This window comes from Rhodnius prolixus, unplaced genomic scaffold (assembly GCF_049639745.1).
Source record: "Rhodnius prolixus isolate KJV_2025 unplaced genomic scaffold, Rpr scaffold_11, whole genome shotgun sequence".
Taxonomy (NCBI): Eukaryota; Metazoa; Arthropoda; class Insecta; order Hemiptera; family Reduviidae; genus Rhodnius; species Rhodnius prolixus.
In genome coordinates, this window is record NW_027411625.1 from 8552961 (window position 1) to 8576904 (window position 23944).

General features: G+C 35.4%; 1 protein-coding gene across 2 annotated transcripts; it reads left to right on the forward strand.

Moving 5' to 3' along the window:
* Positions 1-2520: 2520 nt before the first annotated feature.
* Positions 2521-23097, forward strand: LOC141459530 (CREB-regulated transcription coactivator 1-like). Of its 2 annotated transcripts, XM_074138706.1 has the most exons (12): positions 2526-2817; positions 4145-4352; positions 6023-6137; positions 8787-8931; positions 12295-12411; positions 14866-14919; positions 16769-16876; positions 16962-17042; positions 17964-18119; positions 19565-19721; positions 20786-20990; positions 22287-23097. In XM_074138706.1, exons 1-12 carry the CDS (start codon positions 2704-2706, stop codon positions 22294-22296), a joined length of 1470 nt encoding a protein of 489 aa, XP_073994807.1. In that variant the 5' UTR covers positions 2526-2703; the 3' UTR covers positions 22297-23097. The 2 variants fall into 2 exon arrangements, with proteins under 2 accessions (XP_073994808.1, XP_073994807.1); XM_074138707.1 differs by lacking the exon at positions 14866-14919 and having other exon boundaries at positions 2521-2817.
* Positions 23098-23944: the final 847 nt, after the last annotated feature.

The following is a 23944-nucleotide window of genomic DNA, read 5'->3' on the forward strand; positions in this document are numbered from 1 at the left end:
AAGCCTAAATGAAGCCAGTTTCTACTAGATAAAAAAAAAGTTCGAAAACGGGAAAAATCACAGGAAGCTCAAACTTGTTACTACCCATAGGGACATCACTGCATCTCGAGATTCGGGCCACTCATCAATAGTTTTATTTTGAAACTTTTTTCCAGACAATTTATTTTTATAAGGACTTGTACTTATGGAAGTGCTATCAAAGCCAATTCCCTAGTTAGAGAAAATGGTCAGATTTAATATTTATTCTAAATTAAGTGGGAATCCATAAACAACATTCCAAATTACTGGCTCGAAAAACAGTAGTCAATAGTCTTAGATTTAGATTATATATATATATATTAGATATATATATGTATATCTTGTTTTTAGTAATGCTAGTAGTCTGAAGTTCTAAACGGTCAAGAGACCAGTTACGAATTGATTTATATAATGAGAACTTTATGGCAGCAACCAAATTTTTATTGTTAGGGGATTTTGAATATAGCAGAAGTGTTAATATGATACGCCATTAATTGATGTAATGGGGTAAGCAAAAATAAGATAATTTTTGAATCTAAATGGTCAACTATTTAATAAAAGACGCCTAATGTCCTCGCTGCTACAAAGACATTACAAAATAAGACATTCTAGAACAATGTGTCCTAAAACTTTATTTTAGCAGAGGTTTCTAACATGTAGTTTTACGAGAAATACATTTCCAGAAGGCGATCATTTTATTTATTACCAGTGTCTGAAAAAAAAACAATTGTTGTTATATTATATACTGTAAACTACGGCAATTAAGACAATTTATGAAGTGGAATTACTTACTACAATAAAGTGTGGAGATGCATTCATTGCAAAATTTCTAAGTTTGATAAAAATTAGATAAAAGAAAGTGCGACAAATTTTTGAAAATTTTCTTGTTAGCAAAACTACCGATTTATTTTAAATCTGGGAAACTTTTCGCACTCAACCTCCTAAATAAGTAATGTTTGGTGCCCCCTGGTTAGGGTCATATATTGTAATGTTATTTATTTGCCATGACATTTAGTAAATTTAGAGTCCAATTCAACAAATTGACTCAATTGTGTGTCACAACGTTATTTGCGTAACCAAAAACGTGATAGGTGTATGACATATAAAGTCCATCAATACACCTTATAGATTTTATTGTAATAAACAATTTGCCGCACGCATACAATGTGGGGGTTGATTGCACCAAGTGATATCGAGTGAAATCTGACCCACTAATTTTGTCCGATGTCATCACACTATCTGATATATGGATGAATTGAAAATCTGCAGTTTTGCGCAATTTTCATGCATTATACCTTTATAAAAATCCCATAGTCTTACAGGCTTCTAGTGGACCTTGCTAAGACAGAACTGTAGTAAAATATAATTTTTATTCTAAAAATTTGCATAAAATTACATTTATAATTTCAGCTAGTGAAGGTAGTATGAGACCAGTCAATTTCCGAATTTTCATAGCCACTAATCTGGTTAGTAGATATATGGAAAATAAAAGGAAATCAGAAGAAGCAATGATTCCGACCATTGGTTAAAGGATGAACCGAAAATCTTATCTAAATCTCTTGATATAATTTTATTTTCTAATCTGAGAACTAAATTATTATATTAATTTCAACTACTTATACTAATAATGGGGAATAAAGATAATCCCTGCTAATCAAGTGATAGAGTGATCCGCGCTGGTCGGCCCTATTGAATGGTTAAATTATAATTCCACTATTACTAGTACATTTTCGGTATTATTTAATTTGGCTTCCTCATCAGAGAACCCTGTTCTTTTACTCTCATTTTAAAAAATTTAAGATGTATTTTATTCCTATGGTGTTCACTTTTAGAGACAAAAAAAAAAATTGGAATAGTTTAGCTAAAATAAAAAGAAGTTTCTTGAAGAAAGATAATAATTATCTTTTATTACAATAACAATTATTGTCCTCAATCAATCATATCCTCGTAACCTTTAACACCATACCTACGAAATAAATCTAAGAGGTAGAGGGAAATTGCATAAAAAATAAAACTAATTTCCAAAAATCGGTTTTAATATCTTCCTACAATAAGTCCCAATAATATAGATTTCATCAGTGAACACCAATTTTGTGATTCTGACCAGTTTTGGATTTTCATCCATTTGCAAAGATTGACTCATCAGGTTTGTGTAGAGAAATCTGACCCGCTAATTTTGTCCGATGTCACCACACTATATGACTTTTAAATTAACCACATTTTAGTTGGATCGTGCGGGGACAAAGAGCAGAAACTTAATAAGTAGAAGATACATATCCGTAAAGAAACCTAATGATTCAATCTCTGAAGAAAGATGAAAATCTCTTGTTCTTTTGAAGATTATAGCATTTGTTTATAGCCCCACACTGTAATCATCTTGCGACACCCCTCGGGTTCTTCAAAATTAGGCATAATAGTAGTGAAGTGTTATTAGCACAAACAAATCGATTATTCTATTAGTCTAGAAATATCGATGGTAGAGCTTGCTTGCCCAACCCTTCTTCTAGTCTCAAATAAGCAGAGATAATGTTAATCTATGTGTGTGCGGAGAACAACAAACTGTTATTCTTATAAGTGTTACTTTTACACTTTCGTTATAGTTTTTTTCATGCTAAATAGTTTTTCAATTTTTATTTTTTTATAACAATTTTAGAAAATATTTTTTAAAAATTTTTACCGAAAACAATGGCAAATCCACGTAAATTTAGTGAAAAAATAGCTATGCACAATCAAAAACAAGCAGAGGAAACGGCTGAATTTGAACGTATTATGCGTGAAGTTTCAGACGCAACTAATAAAGTATGTAAAAATTTTTCAGATATTTTGGATTATGTTTTTAAATTTGATAAAGTTTTACACAGTTAGGTTGTTGATACTGATTAACTGAAGTATGTTTAGGGGTTACAGTGAGTGTGTGTTGTGGGCCGTTGCTTATTAGAGTTCCCTTGCATTTCGAAATTTTGCAAACACACCTAAATTAATCTACACTCTCTGTGAAATGGTCTGAAGGGACATATTCATATTTACAATCTTTCTTTTTATCGTGTTGTAAAATGCGTGGTAGTCCTTCTTCACTTCGTTTTCTACTGTTTCTGTAGCGTTTTTTTTCCAAATTATTGTAAGGTGGCTCCAAACGCATCATTATGAAAATAGATAAACAAACCAGTATAGTTCATGTGATGTTTTGATGGTTCGGTGGGAGTGTGGTGTTAGAGGAATATTTGCGCGATTCCGTTTGATATTTGTAAGTCTCATCATTGACTCATCATCTCATTGACTTGTTTGGTCTAGCTTCTGCAGTGGTTTCGCTGCGATTCAGAGAACAGTGGTTAGATTAAAACTGTCTGCAGACCTGACGGGCTTTTACAACTTTCCAGTTTTCGTTTTGTTTTTTCATTTTACAAATGTTTACGCTATGCACTTGATATTAAGTTCTTTGGTCAACTTCTCGTGTAGTTTTGAGAAGGGATTAGTTTTGTTACCTCTAAGGGAATTGTCAATTTGTAGTAGTTTAGTGAATTGTCAATTTGTAGTGGTGAGCATGAATCTACGCATCCTCATGTCTTTCTTTAAAATACTTGTGGAAGTACTTCTGCAATTACGTTCGTTAGCTGATCATGGACCAAATAACCCTAAGTGCTCCCAGTTCATCCCCATTTGGAATACGAGATACAGATCACAATACATTTATTTCAGAACAGTTACCTATAGTTTCATATCATTTATCATATTTTTGGACTGTGACATATTGTGTTTTCTTATAGATGTGAACACTCATTTATCAGTATCCATTGCTTAGTTCGACCAAACGCTGCCGTCAGTAGAAGTCTGTTGCTGTCAACAATGAGCAGGTACTCAACCGGTTTCGCGTGGAGCAAAACTTTTATTTGTCAAGCAACAGTAACATAGAGCTTATCACACTAAATACAGTACTATTGTGTCGTCTGTAGCAAGCCAGATGCAATCCTTGACTAACTGATGTATTTTCCAAAAATTACGTGCTGTGGTATTTCTATAAGTAAAAAAAAAAAAAAAACTCTTAAGTTTATGTATGCATACCCCATATTACTAATAATAATTCAATTAACGATTAAGTTTATATATGTTTTGTACGTTGTGCTTACAGTCTGGAAGCAGCGAAGAGCAGAAGGTGAGTGGGTCCAGCCAGAACTATAGACAACGACCTCGCAGCTGCGTCGGCCCGATGCGCTCCCGACCCGGCGAGAAGCGTCTGGACACGTGTCCCTACAGCGGCCCCTACCTGTCCCCACCTCCGGATTCGCCCTGGCGCCGCACGCACAGTGATTCCTCTTTGCACACCAGTTCTCACGATAGTACGGCCTTCTCTACCATTATAAAATTAAACGCCACTTACGCTTACTGATAATAAAAGCGTATATTGCATTTTAGCTAATTATTAGAATTGAGTTTGGTTATTTAATATTAAAGAAAACAGCAATCTTTAGATACAAGTGCAATATTTAACTATAACATCTGCACAATATTGTAGGACCTCTAGAATTTTCAGTTTGTAAGCAACTGGCTGTGGTGACATTAACAATCACTCAGAACTCCAGCTACATACATTCGCTGCACATAATACCCACATTCAGATATACTTGTACATTATAATCTACAATATAATTAATTTACTTTTGTTGCGTTTCCCCATACAAATTGAATCTCTAGTAAATTATTGGTCATTAATATGGGTCCTTCTGATTTCATATCGTTGTTTACAACACTCTGAAGTTGATTTTGGGAGTCGTCACGAGAATGAAAGACAGTCCTAAAATAATAAACAGACAAAGTATACATTTACTGCCCCAACACGATTTTGGCCATACTTTACTCCAACTTATTAAATACTGCGAGAAACTACAACCAGTTTACCCCCACAGTGATGACATTTGCAGATGACGATGGCGTTTGCAAAGAATAACCTATTATTCTTTGCAAACGCCATCGTCTTAACCTAACCTTTAAGAAGAATCTGATCTTCTGCTCTTCCTAACTCCCCATAAAATAATTGTGTATTGTAAAAATGTAAATGAGAAAATTGCAGAAAATTATTTTAAAAAAATGCATGTATTACTAATTCATTTCTGGTAAACTCATTTTCTTCAATTGGGAATTTCCGCTAGACATTTGATTTTTTAAATATTAAACTAATGTTTGTGATATAATTAATTTGTAGAAAGTTAGTTTATAATGTAAAAATATTGTGTAGTCAATAAGGTAAATAATTTCTGTACAGAAACTCATTAAAGATTTCATAGACAAACTACCGTACCTTCAGGCTACAAACTGGTCTTACTAAACTTAATCTCATTTTTTACGAACATACAAACTTCTAAACCAATAGAAATTATCCTCTATCGATGGAACTCTCTCATCAAACAAACCACAAAAATAGACTTCCTACAGACATTTACAGATTTCCTACAATTTTGCATTAACACATCATATTTCTCTTAACGGAACAAATTTTGTTAACTGAAAAAAGAATTAGCGATGGGAAATCCCTCATCGCCGGTCATTGCGCACATTATCTTGAACGATCTTTTTAACCAAATAGCAACCAACCACACATTTCCTTCGCCAAAAAATACGTAGATTACACTATATTACGCATTAATGCTACAAAAACACAAGAAATACTAACACTTTTCAACAATTATCACCTCTCCATACAATTCACAATAGAACAAGAAACCAACAACTAAATTCTTTTTCAACGTGTTTTTCCTCAAATTCTCCTTTTCATAAGGGCAAATTAACACATAGCTTACAAAGAGTCACTTTAGTTCATTCAAACTTTTAATTAGAAATCTGTTCGATTGCCGTAATTTCTTATGGGGGGGGGGAAGAAGTAATAAAGTGAAGTTTAATTTAAATAAAAATGCTTTTCATATTATGTGTACTTCAAGCTTTACCTGAGGTTTAGGTTTATCTGTGACTCTGGTCTGACAGTTGGTTTTTCTAATGTTGGCTATTTTTACAGGAAGTTTAGAAGGACACTCGCAATTAGTGGAGGACTACGACCGGAGATCTGTAACCTGCACTCCAGAGGGTAGACCTCGTTCAGCACCAGACGTACCCAGAGTGCCTGGAATCAGGTAATTAGCCACGTTGTATATACTTTTAGCTTCTTGTTTACTATTATGAGATGGTCACTTGTAAAGGAGCCTAGAACTGTAAATCAATTAATTTTCTAACGTCGGTTAATAATTTAATACTAGCCTCTCCACAACGCAGCATTCAACGCATAAAATTTCTATTTGATGAGAGCATTTTGAACATCGAATGTAGCTTAAGGCAGGATACAAGGCTCCTTTACAAATATCGATACGTTCTACTAATAGCCAGATGTAATGTGTTTGTAAATCAAAACCGTTTACTTCTCCCATTTTCTCCGTATTGTTAGAGATACTGTATGGTACTGAGTTAAGGACATCGATCTTTTTCCATTTAGCTCCATTTCACTATTCCTTAGACCTCTCTCTTAGTCTTTTTTCTTTCCAATGTTTCTCTGCATCAGGCGACTTCTCTTCCTTCCCACTCTAACAAATTTTCACTAGCTCAGTTAATCTGGGTAGTTGAACTACATTCATCTTTCAACCCAATTATTTTTTCTTGTTTTCTCGTTCATAGCATAGTTTTTCTCCAGAAGTTTATTTGTTCTATCCTTATTTATTTGTTTGTTGAGAAACCATCGAAGTCGCTGCAAATTTGAGGGAAATTCTTTCTACAACTGAATAATGAATACGAGGGTCGTTTGAAAAGTCCGTGCAAAGTCAGAGAGATAGCACCACTGGCGCGTATCGAGGTTATGTTTAGTTAGTAGCATCTCTTGGAAGAACACACACCAAGTTTCAGCCAGATCGGTCTATTTCTTTGTGTTTGGCATTCGTTTGAATCGAGGAAGTCGAGTGTTTTTCAAAAAATGGACGAAAAAGAATTTCGTGTGTTGATTAAACACTACTTTATGAAAGGCAAAACGCCTGAGGAGACTAAAGAGAAGCTTGATAAACATTATGGTGACTCTGCACCTTCGATTAGAACAGTTTATAAGTGGTTTCAAAATTTTCGGAGTGGCCATATGGGCACAAGTGACGCTGAACGTTCTGGACGCCCTGTTGAGGTTACTACTCCAGAAATCATTGATAAAATCCATGATATGGTGATGGATGACAGAAGAGTGAAGGTGCGTGAGATTGCTAGTGCTGTGGGCATCTCGAATGAACGGGTACATAATATTTTGCATCAACATTTGGACATGACAAAGCTATCCGCAAGATGGGTGCCGCGATTGCTCACGCTTGACCAAAAACGAAATCGTGTGAAGTGTTGCAAGGACGGTTTGCAGCTATTCCAGAAGAATCCGCAGGACTTTAAGCGTCGTTTCGTCACTGTGGATGAAACATGGATACATCACTACACTCCTGAGACCAAAGAACAATCTAAACAATGGGTTACCAAGGGGGAATCTGCGCCAAAAAAGGCGAAGACCGTTCCTTCGGCCGGAAAGATTATGGCGACTGTCTTTTGGGATTCGCAAGGAATAATCCTCATCGACTATCTGGAAAAGGGTAAAACTATTACAGGTGCATATTATTCATCGTTATTGGACCGTTTGAAAACCGAGCTGCAAGAAAAACGCCCACGATTGGCCCACAAAAAAGTCCTTTTCCATCACGACAACGCACCAGCACACACCTCAGCAGTTGTGGTCGCAAAATTAATGGAAATAGGGTTCCAACTCGTTTCACATCCCCCCTATTCTCCAGACTTGGCTCCCTCGGACTACTATTTGTTCCCCAATATGAAGAAATGGCTGGCGGGAAAAAGATTTTATTCAAACGAGGAGGTGATTGCAGAAACGAATGGCTATTTTTCAGACTTGGACAAATCCTATTATTCGGAAGGGATCAACAAACTAGAGCAGCGTTGGACGAGGTGTATAAGCCTAAAAGGAGACTATGTTGAAAAATAAAAAAAGGTTTACCCCAAAAAATTAAGTAGTTTTTATTTTTGCACGGACTTTTCAAACGACCCTCGTATATATTGTTTTGTTTTGTTTGTTTTTTTCTATAGAATGAACACAGCAAAACTGGGAGCAGCAACGAACTTGTTCGTTCCACTCCCTTCTTGTTTTAGAGCTCTCCTAGCTTCTTTAAAGTAAACTCTTGATCCTTGGTCTAGGCTTCACCAAGTAATCAGCAAAACAAGTACTTTTCATCGTATACTCCTATTTTCTTGTAATTCCAATTCATTTTGCCATCTTTTTCATTAATGTTTAAAATGTAGCCCAATGTTATCGTTTGTAGTAAGCCATCTTTCCATCACGTTTTTTATTCGCCATTCATATCATTGGCGTTCCAGTCAAAGGACAAATTTACTCCAGTTTCACCACGGTAAAATAATTTAATTTTCTCCGCGAAGGAGGTATGCTATGGACCGAAAACAAATAAAATTCGCTTGGAGCTAAGTCTATCGTGTAAAATAAATTTAGTGCTTTCATGTTTATTACATTTGTAATACGCTTGATTCAGTCATTTTTTTCTGAAAAATCTTAAACCAATTAAACAAAACAAAAACAATACGTAGAACTGATTATTTATATTTGCATAGCTACATTATGTACAATGTAATCGCAGTTTTATATAAAATACAGCCATAGACCTTAATTTTTAGAAAAAGGTCTTTTTTTTATGGTATCCATGTTTATTCTTGAGTGATTATTGTGATTATTGATATGTGGCCAGTGTGTACCCATCGCAGCAGGAGCCAGGCACTGTGCAGATCCCCATTGGCAACAATACGGGCTCGCTGCCCGACCTCACGCATTTCCACTTCCCGCCACCTCTCAACACGCCACTGGACCGTGACGAACAGGCCACGCACTTCCACGTGAGTACTCTGCTCTGTTCAGACTGTAGATAGGGTTATAATGCACTTTGCGAAATGAGTTGACAATCTACCATGGTTTTCTAGCGTTTCTCATCTACTTCTCAACCTATTTTAATTATTTTTGTTTTCAATATTTTATAATGTCCTGGAATCCATTATGTATTTAAAGTGAAAAGATGAGAGATTTGTTAAAGTATTAAGATAGAATATGAGAAATTTAAGGGAATAATAAGCACGCCCAAAAACTAACTAAAATCGTAAGTAAAATGGTCTGAGTTATGTGTTAAAAAATAAGAGGGAAAAATAAAGGTGGAATAGTAGTAAGGATTATAAAATGTGGTAGATGGTAGAAGGGATGCGATCTTTTACGGAGTCAGTAATTAATGTACGTTTTTATAATTTAATATGCGTCCGTGTTAGTTCAAGACCTGCCACGGGCATGTACAACAGGTACAGGTGGGGCGATAGCTGAAGCTATCTCTTGAATGTATCTCTTAAGATGTATCTTTTACGACTTGAACTGTTGGAGGAGTTAACTTGATGAGAAAAAGTGAGGCATTGCTTCTTTTTCTAACCGAAAATTTTAGCTTTGCTTTCACTGGGTGCTCTTGGAGATCCTGGACACCTTAGTTTTATTTTATTAGCCAGGTTCTTTTTCAGGTTACAAAAGTTAGTTTGTTTGTTTTTTGTTTAAAAACTGTAACTTCAGTATCAAACAAATTATTTTGTTTTTAGAAAGAAAAGATCAGATAATTTATAAAAAGAGTTATAATTATCCAATCGGCCAGTAAGAAGAAAGAGAAAGAGATTTTTTTACAGTACCAATTTTTATTATTATTATTATTATTAATTAAATAACTTTTTTTTATGCTTGGGTATTTCATTAAAACTCATATATTTTTTTAAAGCTATTTTTTAATTTGCCGTTATTGTGGATTATTATATAATGTAAGATTAACTTAATATTGAGGGTGGCTGCAATTTGGTGTGATGAGTTAATTGAAAGAAGGGTGTGGCGTATACAATTTATAACTAAATGCCTGAGACAACTGAAATGCTCTAGAGGGTTACAATTGCACATTAAACTAAATTTAAAAAATGAACTCCGTATTTAAAAATAAAAAGAGAACATTCTACTTTCCTTCAAGGCGGTAAATAATAATAATAATAATGATAATGACGATGTTAATACAGTGCACATCTGTAGTATATTTGATATCGATGTTGTATAGAGATCGATGGAGCAGGAGAGGGAGTGGACAGGAGGGTTATGTACAGAGAAGATAGAATAAAAAGTGTGTTTTTCTGTTAAGTGCATTAATTACCTGTTTTGAGAAGTATATAATAAACTGGCGCAATCGGTAGGACAAAAACAAAAAAAAAAAAGAAAGAAAAACTACAGGCTCTATCAGATTACGTTATTTCTCTATCTGTTCTATTAACCTTAATAGCGTACAGAAGAATGTCAGAAATACAAGAACTACATACAATGGTACGTACCCTGTACATTATTAAAATACAAAAAGTCACCAAATAAAGGAATATCTGGAATTACATTCAATCACTACGATGAAACAGCGGAAGACTTCGACACATATATTGAGAGATTGTCAGCGTTTTTTGAAGTTCAAAGGGTGTCTGAAGAAAAAAGAGTTGCGTGCCTCATATCATTAATCGGGCCAAAATTATTTGCATTATTCCAAATTTACCATACCAGCATGACTACACTAAAAAGAGGTTCAGTGAGATTGCTAAAACTTTACAAGACCACTTGAACCCAAAACCACTGATTATTAATGCACGTCATGCCTTCCAAAGTAAATAGCAACAAGGTGAATCAGTTCCCCGTTACATGGCGGAGTTACGCAAACTGGTCTCACCGTGTAAATGCAATGATAAGATGTTAAATACAATGCTAAGAGATGTATTTGTAAGTGGCTTAAGATCAAAAAACATATTAGATAGACTGTTAGGCAATTGAAAAGGCGGCATCAGTGCGAATGAAATTTTACAATATGAGGAGGCAGCAGTGAACAAAACTGAAATATATCGCAATATTAAATTTCATCATCAAATTAATTAACGTATATTTTGTAATAACCAAACACGAAGTTAACTCCCCGGCTGTCTGCCGACATTTCGCTCTAATGAAACTTCTTACGGTTTATGGGAGAGAATGGCAATGTATTATGCTCGGAAAATAACTTTACTCAAACACAAAAACCACAGCGCACTGACAATATCACTCACAACCGAGTTTCGACTTTGGTTCGCCGCACTCAATCGCAGATACGCATAGTCTAAGAAATATGTGTAGATAATAAATATTTTAACCTCAAAATTATCACAAGTCGATTAAAATGACTTGAATTAATTATTAAATACTGAGAAAAATTTTTTCTGTGAATTTACTGTTGTAGCAAACCATAGAAACATTGCAGGACGACTTTATCATTTAACTAATTCTTTATATGTAACTGGGCGAACTAAAAAGAAGAGAAGGCATCATCCCGACAGACAAATACAGAATACAAATACAAAATAATATAGCTGAAAAAGAACGTATTCTTTTTTCCTTTTTAGTTCCTTGTGTGTCAGCCTGTGGTCGTGCCCGTCATAAATGTAGACAAGGCTGACTCCCTTTCCTTCTCACTGCAGTCAGCCCACATCCCTTCCTCTTTATTGCTCTTTTTCCTAACTAAATTTGCGCTCTCCACTACCTAACTACTTCCTACACTATGCCTTCATAGCCGCCCTATCTATTTATGTAGATTTTGGTTTATTTTTCTTAAAATAATTTCTCCTATTATAAATTTCAATATCTGTCTCTTAAATCAAAAAGGTTATTAATGAATCTAAATTATCTGCTGGGGGGATGTAAAGCAGTCTTAATTCCGAAGTACTGTTAAACCATGATCAAAAAGACCTGGAAAACAATGTAAATTGTTTAATGCTAAAATTGTAAAATGTTTAAAAAAGCTGTAAATTAGAGAATGAGAGTTTAGGATGCGGAATACATGTTCCAGAACATGTCGAAAGCAGCAGGAAGGAGTAGAGTAGGATTGGTCAGATGGCTTCACGCGAACTCGCTGAAATTGTTATTATTTGAATTAAACATTTTGTTTGCTTACTTTTATCTAAGGCTGCAATTATTAATAATATCTCAAATTATTTCTTTTAATTAAATTTAATTTTTAATTATATTCTGAGCTCCAGTAAGAGTATAGTACTACCTTTTGTTCACATTGCAGTCTTGATCTCTGCCCTATTGAATGCCTCTAGAAAAGAGATCCGGAGTGCCGCTCCAAAACGGTTAATAATAATGTAATCTTGACAGTAATTAGTGACTTTTATTGTGTTAAGGGCTCGCAAAGTGGCTCCCCCAGGAGTCTGTCGCCGACGCCATTGCCGCAGATGGGCAGGTATGTGGACACACCGCCTAACGAGGCACCCGGACCACCTCTACACATCAATGCTACAGTAAGTCTAGGCTCTAGAAAAACTTAATTTTTTCTTTATTCGCCCATAGGTGGTTCACATATACAGCAATCGTGTGAGAACATTTACATTAGAAGGTCAGTTTTTTTTATTAAACCAGATGCTTAAGGACCCCAAATTGAAGGATGTGGATTTGGCTTTGCCGTCTGGATCGACCTAATTCAGAGGTGATAAATTAAAACTAATACCATCCTATTCGGCATTGCTTCATTATTACCAAAGTTGCTGGTTTTTTAAAGCGGATCGTCTTGGGAAAACTTCCCAAGTTCTGTAACTTTTATTAGAAAAGTATTACCGAAAAAATTCGAATAACAGCACGGGTTTCCCTCAAAAGTATCGTTTTAGAGTACTGTAAGGTCTAATCACTAGTAGAATATTAGGGAGAATTAGATTTCTAAAATTGTGGAATTTTAAAAAAATCAGGTTTTCCTGGTAGGCTAGGAGGGAACTTTTCACACACGCCACTCTCCCTAGATTTTCAATAGAGGGCTCCTCCATTCTAATGGGAACCAAACTCTTAGGGATGTTGTAGGAAGAGAGGGAAGCCTGTATCAAGTATAATTTCTATACTGTCTCACGTGCCCCTTTCTGCAAAGCCCTCTCCAGATATTCCATAATAACTAAACTAAACTAAAAGGTTAACTTAAAAGGCCTTAACTAAAAGGTTGGGAGAGTTCTAAGGAGGTTGTACAACCATTCTATCAAGTATTTACCCTGACTCTTTTGCAGAATCCCAGGGGTCAAGGAGCCAGCAAATTGGGATAACCATTTCTTGGCGCCAGTTCCCAGTTCTCCAGGGAAGACATTTCGCCCTAACACATACATGGTTTAATTTGGATTTATTGAGGCTTTATAATTTATTTATCGGCAGAGCCATAATCATGAATATAAATTTATTCGAAAATAGTTTCGTATACTTAACAAAGGAACATTTTTGAAGCACATAACTTCAAATAACGACTACAGCATTTCGCACCTAACCACCAGCTCAAGAAAAAATTATTCTGGTTCTTTCGGCAATGCCATATCTATTACAGTTGTGCTCATCAAAGGATCTAGCCAGACTCTACAGTCTGTTCTACAACAAGGATTTGTTAAGTAGCATTTTGAGACTTCTGATTCTTTCTTAGTACCCTGTTCCCTAACTTTATCTTGTTTGAGTTTCTAAAACACTTGCTTAATCTTTTTATACACCATATTTCTTTTTACTGTCTAACTAAATTTGAACTCAAGCAATTTTATCGAATAAGTGATACTAATAAAAAGTGTTAACCATGCACGCCGTTCACAATGACAGAGCTAATTGCTGCCGTTTCAGACAGAACCGTACTGGGAAGTTCTTGCTAAGTGGTTAAGCCAGAAAGTTGGTGCTCTCCCATAGTCATATTTATTGACGATACATGGCAAATATGTACTCTACGACGATTGGATTTCTCAGTACAACCACTTCCTACACAAATATAATCCGTACTTTATTTAAGACAAATCTTGAAGTGAAGCGATAATATTGCTGCAGAACTTCACTCGTGTTAGGGAATACCTTGATTATTTCAGCTATAGTTAACTTTAGCAGTAGTTCTTGTTTTTTCATTTGTCACTGGCCATATTGAGGATCGCATAGTCTGTTTTTTCGAGTTACAGGAATAGAGAAAACATTGCAATAAACTCCTTGATAGTTTAATTTACCCCTGTTGAAAATGGTTTACTTATAATGACACATACAAAAACTTGATATGGACCTTTATCACTTGTTTATTGTTTACTTTAGGAGGAAAACAATTTCTCATAAATTTTCTTAACGTTTTATGGAAAACCCTAAGAGTGTATCAAAGTGGTGGTGTTATTGGAAGCAGTTACCGATAGAATGCGTTTTATGACATTGCAGCCCATGTATTGGATTGAGTATCGCTAAAGGGATGTCTGCCTCCATGCAAATGGCAACTGAGGTTCAAGACTTTTTGTACTGCTAGGAGTAGAGATTACTCATTACATTCTGTGAGGGGTTGATGCTTTTTAAGGAGGGTAATAGTCTGTGTTAAGAAGATTGAACGAAGCTCTTTAGATTCATGGGGACTTGACAAAGGCCTTGAAGGCCTCATTCAACACTGCGCAGCTTAGTTTGCGTCAATTGAGTCCTAATGGTTTAGAAAAAGTTGCAAAAACAGCAACTTTCTCAAACTTTAAATTTGTAGAAATAGTGGAACTTCACCTCGGAAATAATAATTTAAAAATTTAGTGAAACCTTCATTTCAAAATGTTCCAGCTCCCAAGGATATTTATTATTTAATGTTTATTTTCTTCATCTTTATTTTGCTTTATAATCTTTGCTTTATTATTAATTAATCAATTTTTAATTTTCTTTTAATTTTGTATTTATTTTGTAGAAAGTTACTTTTTCTTAACGCTTATGAACACTTGCTGTCTATATTTTTACAGAACCAACTGTTTGTGCCCTCGCATGCCTTCCATAAATGTCATCAGCACAATAAGGTTAGTGTTGCAGTGTATTGTTTCATTTTCTTTTGATGAAACAATGTAGAGTTGCAAGCCATTTTCGAGTTTAAGTTAGATGGATTCATTTTCAATTTTACATTGATATAAGTGTGTGTTTTGGCTTGATCGCAATGCAGAACGAACTGTGTGGTGCTCTTTTTCTGTTAATATTAGTTTTTCATTTGTATTTGTGGCAACCTCTTACGGTGGGATCTTGGTTTCTTCAAGTACCCCAGCCAAACAACTCAAAAACACCAAACACTGAAGCTTTAACAATCACTTTCAGCCTAATTTTACTGGGTTTTAGCTAGCATACACTATCAAACTTAGCTCACCATCCCAAGTGCAAAATAGGGCTTTATAGAAGTAGAGGAACATAGAGCTGGGCCCCATTTCAGGGACAGTAGCGACAACAAATTCGGATTAGTTTTGAACTTCCTTTGTTTTTATTTTTGAGATATTGTGGTTTTAAGATTTGTGACACAATGTGTCTTAACCAAGTGGGGAACACGAAAGTTTTTGTGCGCATGCATTGCCTGGGACCTGACTTGCAAGTCTAACATTGCCAGCATTTAGGTGTTACTAAATATAAGTTTTTGCGGCTATTAACGGGAATGTAAATGAAATTTAAGGATGTGCTAACTGCTTAAAAAGTGTAACATATTCATGTTTGAGGAAGTGATCGCCCGTGTCGTAGAACAGTTTTTACGCTTGCTGGCCTTATTGACTCTCCAGCAGAGATATTGGAAACTAAAACGCCGACATTGGGTAAAAAACCCAATTTACCACAGAGAGTAAAAAACTTATTTTTGAATAGTGGCTCAGAGTCAAAGAATCAAAAAAATATATATATTTCTCTTAAGTAAATAAATATCATTTATGGTAGGTTATTACTTAAAAAAAAAATAAAGTGCTGGATGTTGAAAGTTGTACATACGTACATAAAGAGATGGGGGAAAAAATGTGTGAGAAAATATTTGCAATATTGATAATGTTTTATTTACAATAAGTATATACTTATTGTAAATAAAACATTATCTAGAGTTGTAGACAAAGAGATAACAAGAAGAAATACATTCTGCACACAATAGAGCTCTCGGAAAAAAATGACAACTTTTCTATAAACTAGCAAAGCAATTTCTAGTACCTTTAATGATTTTGTTTTATTATGTTCGAAATGTAGCCCTCTGTGATTGACTGTGAAAGCCTCCATCTACTCCAGCTGTCACAGGATTTCTAGTGTTGTTATAGTGGATTTGTAAGTTCGAAATCCCAAGTTCGATTTCGCGGGTAGCTATATTTTATTTGTTAGAACACAACCTTCATAGTAAAGTATGTGCTTCCACCCGCCGTACACGACACTTTATTTGGAAGTTGGACGTTAAGCACCGCTGAAACAATAGGTGATTCCTTTACTGGATTTTTAAAAAGACGTTGGCAAATGACCAACTGCATTAAGTGGGTCCTCAACATCTTAAACTCGCAGCTGCGGTCTGAAGAAATCATTTTATTTTAATATTCGTCAAAGAGGAAACATTCGCCATCCACAACGCCTCTTGGCTTAGATTTGTTTCTTCTATTTAGCTAACATAAAGAAAAACAAGCCTAGTCCAGGAAGATAACCAAGTTTAGAGCGTGAGCCGCCTAATATTTATACTCGTAAGTGTTCGAACAAATCGAGCAATGACCTTAAGAGGAAATAGTCTAGCTCTTCCACATTGCTTTTCAACATTCATCTGCATATGTATAACTGGGAATCTACACATATCACATCTCAAAACTGCCACTGAATAAGGCTTTTATTAGAGAAACCGACACATTTTCTGAAAAATATGTGTGATTTCAGGGTCGACCTCAAGATTACCAAGCACAGATTCTGCTGACGCATGTCCTGCCACCGATTACCTCTCTCCAGCAGACCTACACCAACCAGCGTGCCAGCGTTCACCAGCTCGTAAGTAGCACTTCTTTGTTAAATTAGATTGCATAATTTCTATTTTGGCAATTAAAATCTATGCCTAATTGAACATCTTGTCTAGGATGGAAGCGTGCACCAGAACTCACCTCACCAGAGTAGTACAAATTCCCAACCAATACCGCAGTCACTCACTCTTTATAAGGTTAGCATTCAATTTCTCTTAAATGTTTCTATTTATCAAAATTATTACTAACTACATTTATTGCAATTCAGAATTGTTGCAAACAATTTAATTTTAAAATTGCAAAGTTAAGAATCAATATTTCTTTCTCTAGGGTAGTAAATTCTTATTCTTCGCAGATGTTAAATTATTTGATTTTTTTTTATAGTATTTTTTCTTCAAAAAATATTTTAAACTTATTGTTTAGAAACAGTTCTAGTTGGAAATTTAAGGGTTATTCTTATTAAGAGAATAATAAGAACATGTTTGGACGTCTCTTGCAATACTCAAAGAAGAATCCAAAGAGAGTGTATATCTAAATGCCGAGACCTCCACTTTTCACCCTCTCAAAGAAAGAGCTCAAGCTGCTCCACAGCTATGCTTATAATTAATAATTGATAGAAATAGTCTCGAATTTCATTTACTCTATAACGTAACTAAAAGAAGTATAGATTTACTATAATGTGAGTGGTCTTTTGAAGCGCAACATTGTTCTTTGTGAAATTGAAATGAATTGAAAAAAAGTGGGGCTATGTGCCCTAATATAGGTAATCTTTATTATGAGGACCGACATTACTCATATCAATAGCAACTTTTCAATTTAGAAAATTTGTCGTGGAGGTGTTAAATAAAAAAAAAAAACTGTAACCACAAATTTTTGTTATTTATGTTGTTAATTACATATTAGGCATACATTACCATACATTAAATTGAGTTTCCAGAGAAATTGTGTATTTTAATTTAAAGTCCAAGTGAATTTTACTCTTAAATTTATTCAGAACTTTGCAGCCGTACCAAATTTCATGCATTGTTTTGTTTGTTTAAAATTATTTTTAGGGTAAATAATGTATATTGAATCTGTTATTGTTATATGCAAATTTATCTTTTAATTTTGTTGGACAGTATGGTAGCTCAAGTCCATGTACTTCACCACAAAGTCCTGCCTCGCCGATCAGCATCTCTAGCGGGTGCGCTATGTCCTCATCATCCGAACACAACAGCAATTACTTTGTAGGACAGGCCAACGCATTACATCACCATTTTGAACAATTCTCAATGGTTTGTATGTTTGTTCTTGTTCTTTTTTAAATTTTCGTGATCAAGGCACAGATATATCAAGGCGTAATGCGCAGTTGTGTGCAATAAAAAAGATCTTACTTATTCAGAGAATGAACTGTCAATGATAGAAATTTTAAAACCTTTTTCTGGGTTAATAACTGTTAACATAGACCCAGAAAGGCATTGGATGGCGTAGAGGTTTGTCTCTTTCAAAGACTCTAATAAACTTAGCCATTACATGCCTGATTTCTTAATTATGGCTAATTTAGAATTTTCTTCCTTCTTCACAAAAGTTCACCAAGGTTTGTCTGGAGAATTGACTTGCTCTTTTAAATTGCTAAAATTTTTACCTGGTGAAAAGGGCGCTATGGAATGGGTGTTATAATCAGAGGATCCCCAAGTGTAGCTGACGCTGGAGAATCTCAAAATTTTCAGTTACCCAGGAGTTGGTTGTCTTGCGTTTTTTTTATTGGATGTTTCTTTTTCGAATTATGAAAGAAGGAATACTTTTCACCCAGATACTCTCAAAAGCCATTTAAAATGAATGCTCCCTCTAGTTCCACCGCGCTCACATTATTTTTCCTTTTACTCCTTTTGGGGGATTGGTTTAGTTGGTTGTTCTAAGTTAATCCATTGCTTTTGATTGTTTGGATTGCCGATTATTATCTTCACTTTTCCTTGCTTACCATAATTTATTTGGTATAACAAAAATCTTTTTTTTTAAAAAAAAGGACTTCAAGTAGGCGTATGACTGATCGGTGAGTGAGTGATATGGCAACGTCAGGGTACCGTGCCGGCTAATGGCGGTTAATGGTTAAGTGGGACATGCCCAAATCACCCTCTGGTGCTTATTCAAGAATCCGCGTCAGAAGGTAAATGTAATGGTAGAGGGTAACCTGAACGAAACTTACTTTTCCAGCTCAGTCCTCTCTAACTATGAAGCATGGATCTTGTAAATAGGACATCTCTAGTTCGATTCCTTTGTGTAGCTAGTTTTGATTTCTTTGAAAAAAAGTATGTGCTACCGCCCCCGTTCACGACACCTAATTGGTAATAGAACTGAATAAAGACTCGCCGAATTACTAGGAGATTAATTTACTTTTACTTCCTCACTTGCCTTTTTTTTTTACTGGAGCATTCTCTAGAAAAAAAGCCTCCCTCCATCAAGTTCATAGTTTCGGATGCGGAATTGTGGTGAAACTTCATAAATCAATAGGAAAGTAAAATGGATTGCTACTAAAGAACTGTTGGTAAATAGTACAAAGTAAGCTTGGGCTTTCAGAAAGAAGAAAAAAGACCTAATGACTTTCGTTGATCCATGGTAGTTTACAGTGTTTAGATCTACCTGAGTAGAGAAGTTAGAACACCTATCAGAGTCTAGATATTTCATTTCTATGAAATCAACGAATTCTTCAAGTTTAATTTTGTCTCTTTCTTTTTCGCAGAGTGATGATAACAGTCGCAAAATGCGAAACCATGAGCTAGTTTCTGACGCAAACTATTACAGCACTTCGCCGCAACAGCCCAACTATAGGTCGGCCTTAGATAGTTCGCAGACCACCCCCAATACTCCTTCTAGTATACCAGACATCATTTTAACTGGTAGGTTTTGGTTAGTTTTATAGCAAAATTTGCTGTGAACACAAACAACTTTCTCTTTCTGCTATTAATACTATACGTATTATATAGTGGACACATTTTCTTGGTCTGACCGTTATGTTGTGTGCATGCGCGCGTGTTATGTGTGAATAGAATATCTTAAAAACGAACGTTGACGACCGAAATCTATCAACCGGACTGGTGCGATTTTTCATTTTTCCGCGATTCTACAGAAAATTTCTTCAATGATTTTGTAAAACTTTTTATACTATTTTTCAACGTTACGCTTTTTCGTGCAGTTTTTGACGATCAACCCTTATACAACTGTCCTACCGGACAGTTTTAATTTACCCAACTGAATGCCCTACCACTTTTGTGCGAAAGAAACATTTTCCCCAGTAATTTTTTATTTCAGGGCTCTTCAACATTAAGCACTTATCTAACCTGTACAGTAATAACACCATGATCGTAGTAGCCATGCAATAAAAAAAAATCGCGACTAATCCAGGTGCCGTTTACAAGCCAAGACCGTACAAGATCAATAATATCTCTTAATACCTCTCCTGATGGTGTTGCAATAAGGGAAAAAGCATGAAAAAGGTTATTTCTTTAAGTGCGATTTTGCCGAATATGTTCCAATCATTTTTGATATTTTCTCGAAAATTCGCTCTAACTAGATTCAATAAACTTGTTTGGCTGCTTGTGTAATATTTAATCGATTATTATTTGAAACATTTTTCCGGATGCAATGATTTTGGGGAGTTATAAGGTTGTTCTAAAATTGAAAATGTACTGAATTTATTGGTGGCGCTACAAGTTGGTGTGGAATTAAACATTAAACTTGAAAATTAGAATTATAATAATTATAGTAAGAGAAAGTTTTATGAGTGTTCATATTAGATTTTTGTGATTCAGGGGCTCTCAACACAGTACTTTCGCGTGAAACCTTAGATTCGAAAAGCAGTATTTTGAGAAAGTTTTATAGCTGTGTGGAGGAAATGTATAAATTATAAGTGTATAAATTAGTGGACATAAGCAAAATTAATGTTCATTCTGGCTGATTACAGATTTTTCCAATAGTGAAGAGTTGACTAAAGATTTTGGAGCAACCATGGTAGGTAGTTTGGAGGGCGAGCTGTTCCCTAACGATGAGTGTCTGATGAGCGTGCGCGAGGGTCTAGATCCCATAGACTTCGACGGCTTGCAGATGCTTACCGACCCGGAGATGATCACAGACGCAGCAACAGAGCATCACCTCCGCCTGGACAGACTGTACGCCACTCTCAGTTATCTTCATTCCTCTGCAAATTTAAACCCAAATTCATTATAACCTAAATAAATCTATATTGACTTCCTGGGGTGACGCAATGTCTGTATAGGAATAGAATATTTAGTGTGTAATGTATGAAGTGAGTTTTGTGTGATGGATTACCCACAACTTCTAAGTGCAGCTAAACCTAAATAGTTTCACACTTAAGGGAAGTGATTAACTGAGTAGTTAACGAATATTGGATCACGGGAGTCAACGCGAAGATCATGGGTTCTAATCCAGCTCTGGTTCCCTTGGAGTTTCTCTTCCTAGTAGCTTCTTACAGCTCACAGTCCGGTGATAGATAGTGATGTCTGTAACGAAAGAACACTATCCGGAGGCAGGCAGTGCACTGAAAAAAGTTCCAGGCGCCAATAACCTGATGTTAACGCGCCTTAAATAAATAAATTTTAAAAAAAAGTTGCCCATAGAACTACCTCTACAGGCCCCATGATTAATAGTTTATAATACGAGTAGTAAACAATAGTTTAGGCTGTTGCGGTACCTGTATAGATACCTTACATAGTCGCTACTATTGACTATTGCAAGCTATCTCTCTACCAACTTTTTGATCTCTGGCTCGTACCGTTTAAGTTTGGAACTACGTTATTTCACAAAAAAAAAATGTATCTGCCAAAGAAACAAGTAATAGGGGGAACTAGGGAACGGATTAGCTATGCGGTTAGCGTACTGGACTCCCACGCGGAGGTCCCGGGTTCGAATCCAGCTGCTGACCCTTAGATTTTCTCTTCCTAGGAGCTTCTTACAGTGTTGTCTGTAACGAGAGAACACTGTCCGGAGGCCGGCAGTGCACTGAAAAAAGCTCCGGCCGCCAATAACCTTAGATGTTGACGCGCCTTAAAAAAAAAAAAAAAATTAGTGGGAACTAAGTTGTTTTTACCTAAGTGTAGGTATAAAAGGAAGTTCAGTGCCATCAAGTTCCTTCTTTAGTTTCTTTAGTATGAGAGTAACCTAGTATTATCCCTCTGGAATAAATATTTTCCCGATAGCGTATAGCCTCATTAAGTCAGGGAGCCAAAACGTTTTGAAGAAGGCAATTCTTCTATCCATTTTTTTCTAACATCAGAAATCTTCTAAAACAAATGTTTGGTAATCTATAAAAAGAAAAAAGCTATAAACATCCAAAAAATTTTGTTTCCAGACTTATTCAACACCAAGGGCTTCTTTCAACTTGTTTACAATTCTATTAACAGAATGTTTACTAATCATTGCACGTACCTGAACTGTTCTTGTTACAGGTCACCTTGAGTGCAAACTTAGAAGAATGAAGAAGTTAAACGGAGTCCCATCTATTTTTTGCCCAGCGGCAACATTTTGAGAAAATTTACACAAAAAATTTTTTCTTAAGATTTTAAATTACCATTAAAGATGTAGTGTGGCATGTAAAACTTCTTTTTTTTTTTTTTTTTGTGAATGTGCAGCTACATTTCTCTATTTGACACACATCTGGTTCAAGTGCAATCTGTTAGATACTGTCTTTTTTTTTGTTTTCTTTTTTGTTATTGTTATTGATTTTTTGTAAGAGATCAAAATTGTTTAAAAAATGTTAATTATCGCTCCAGAAATATCAAACCAAAAGAAGGGTCGTAGACCCTTCTGCCTTTTCGATGGGTACAGAGTTAGAGGAATAAGCGGAGGCAGAATAAGACAAGTGGCTTTCATTTACCGCTACAAACAAGATCTGACATCAGTAGATCTCAGCTAATAGGTAGTAGTTTTTGTAGCCCCTGTTGGAATCAAAACCGTTGTAAGCTCGCACTAAGTTAAGGAGCATTCTGTAAATGGCTTTTTAACTTTGTTTCAAAAACTGTCTCGCAACAGTGACTTTAAATAGTTCAAAATTATGGTGGTACAGAAATGCCTTGTCCGCATTCAGCTCATTAATCTCTAGATACAGCGAAACTATGTGCTGCCTATAGTGAGGGATTTCCCACTTTGACTGCATTGGCTTAGCTTATGGAACTACGTTATTTCACCAAAAAAAAAAAAAAAAAAAAAATGTGCCATATGCCAAAGAAACAAGTAATAGTGGGAAATCAGTTTTTTTCACCCACTCCGAAGTGTAGGTATAAAAGGAAGTTCAGTGCCATCAAGTTCTTCGGTTTCTTTAGTTTTTCAGAGAGAGTAACCTAGTATTGTCCCTTTGGAATAAAACTTGAGCAGTGAACCATGTAAATATATCGGGAACAAATTCCTAATGTATGATTTCCTTTATTCAACCATTCTTCGCAAGCCGTATAGGATCAGGCATATCCACCGTAACGTTCAAACTGTGCTTTAACGCTGCACTTTTCTTTTCAATAAAAAAAATGAAGTATAATTTCTTAAAGTTTTGTAGACAGCATATTATAACTAGAAAAATAATAAATCTACAAAACGACAGGTTATAAGTTATATTTATAAATAAAAATTATATTTATAACCTGTCGTTTTGTAGTTTTTTTTTAATTGTATGTAATCGCACTACTAAAACTTCGCGCAATCGAAGTTGCTGGCGGTAATTGCTAAATTAGGATGTGGGGGAGGTCTATATATATATATATATATATATATATGTCAGATTTTTAGAGCAGGAAGCTGACTGTTACAGCTTGATGTGAGGTAAACGAAGTTTGGGATTATGAAGAGCGGAAGAAAGGGATTAGGGCCTTATGAGAAGTGAGTTCGGTTTTGAAGCTGAAGATAAGTTTTATTACTTAGTACTTAGGGTCATTTATGAAGAATAGGCTGTTGATAGGAGAGAAGGAGACTGCAGTATTTTGAGCAGAGGCGCCCTCACTACTAGCTCTTACATAACCCATCCATGATGGGATACAGATAAGAAACACGCTTAATTTTGAATCATTGGCAATTGTTACTATCAATTCATGCTATTTCACCTTCAAAGACTCAAGAT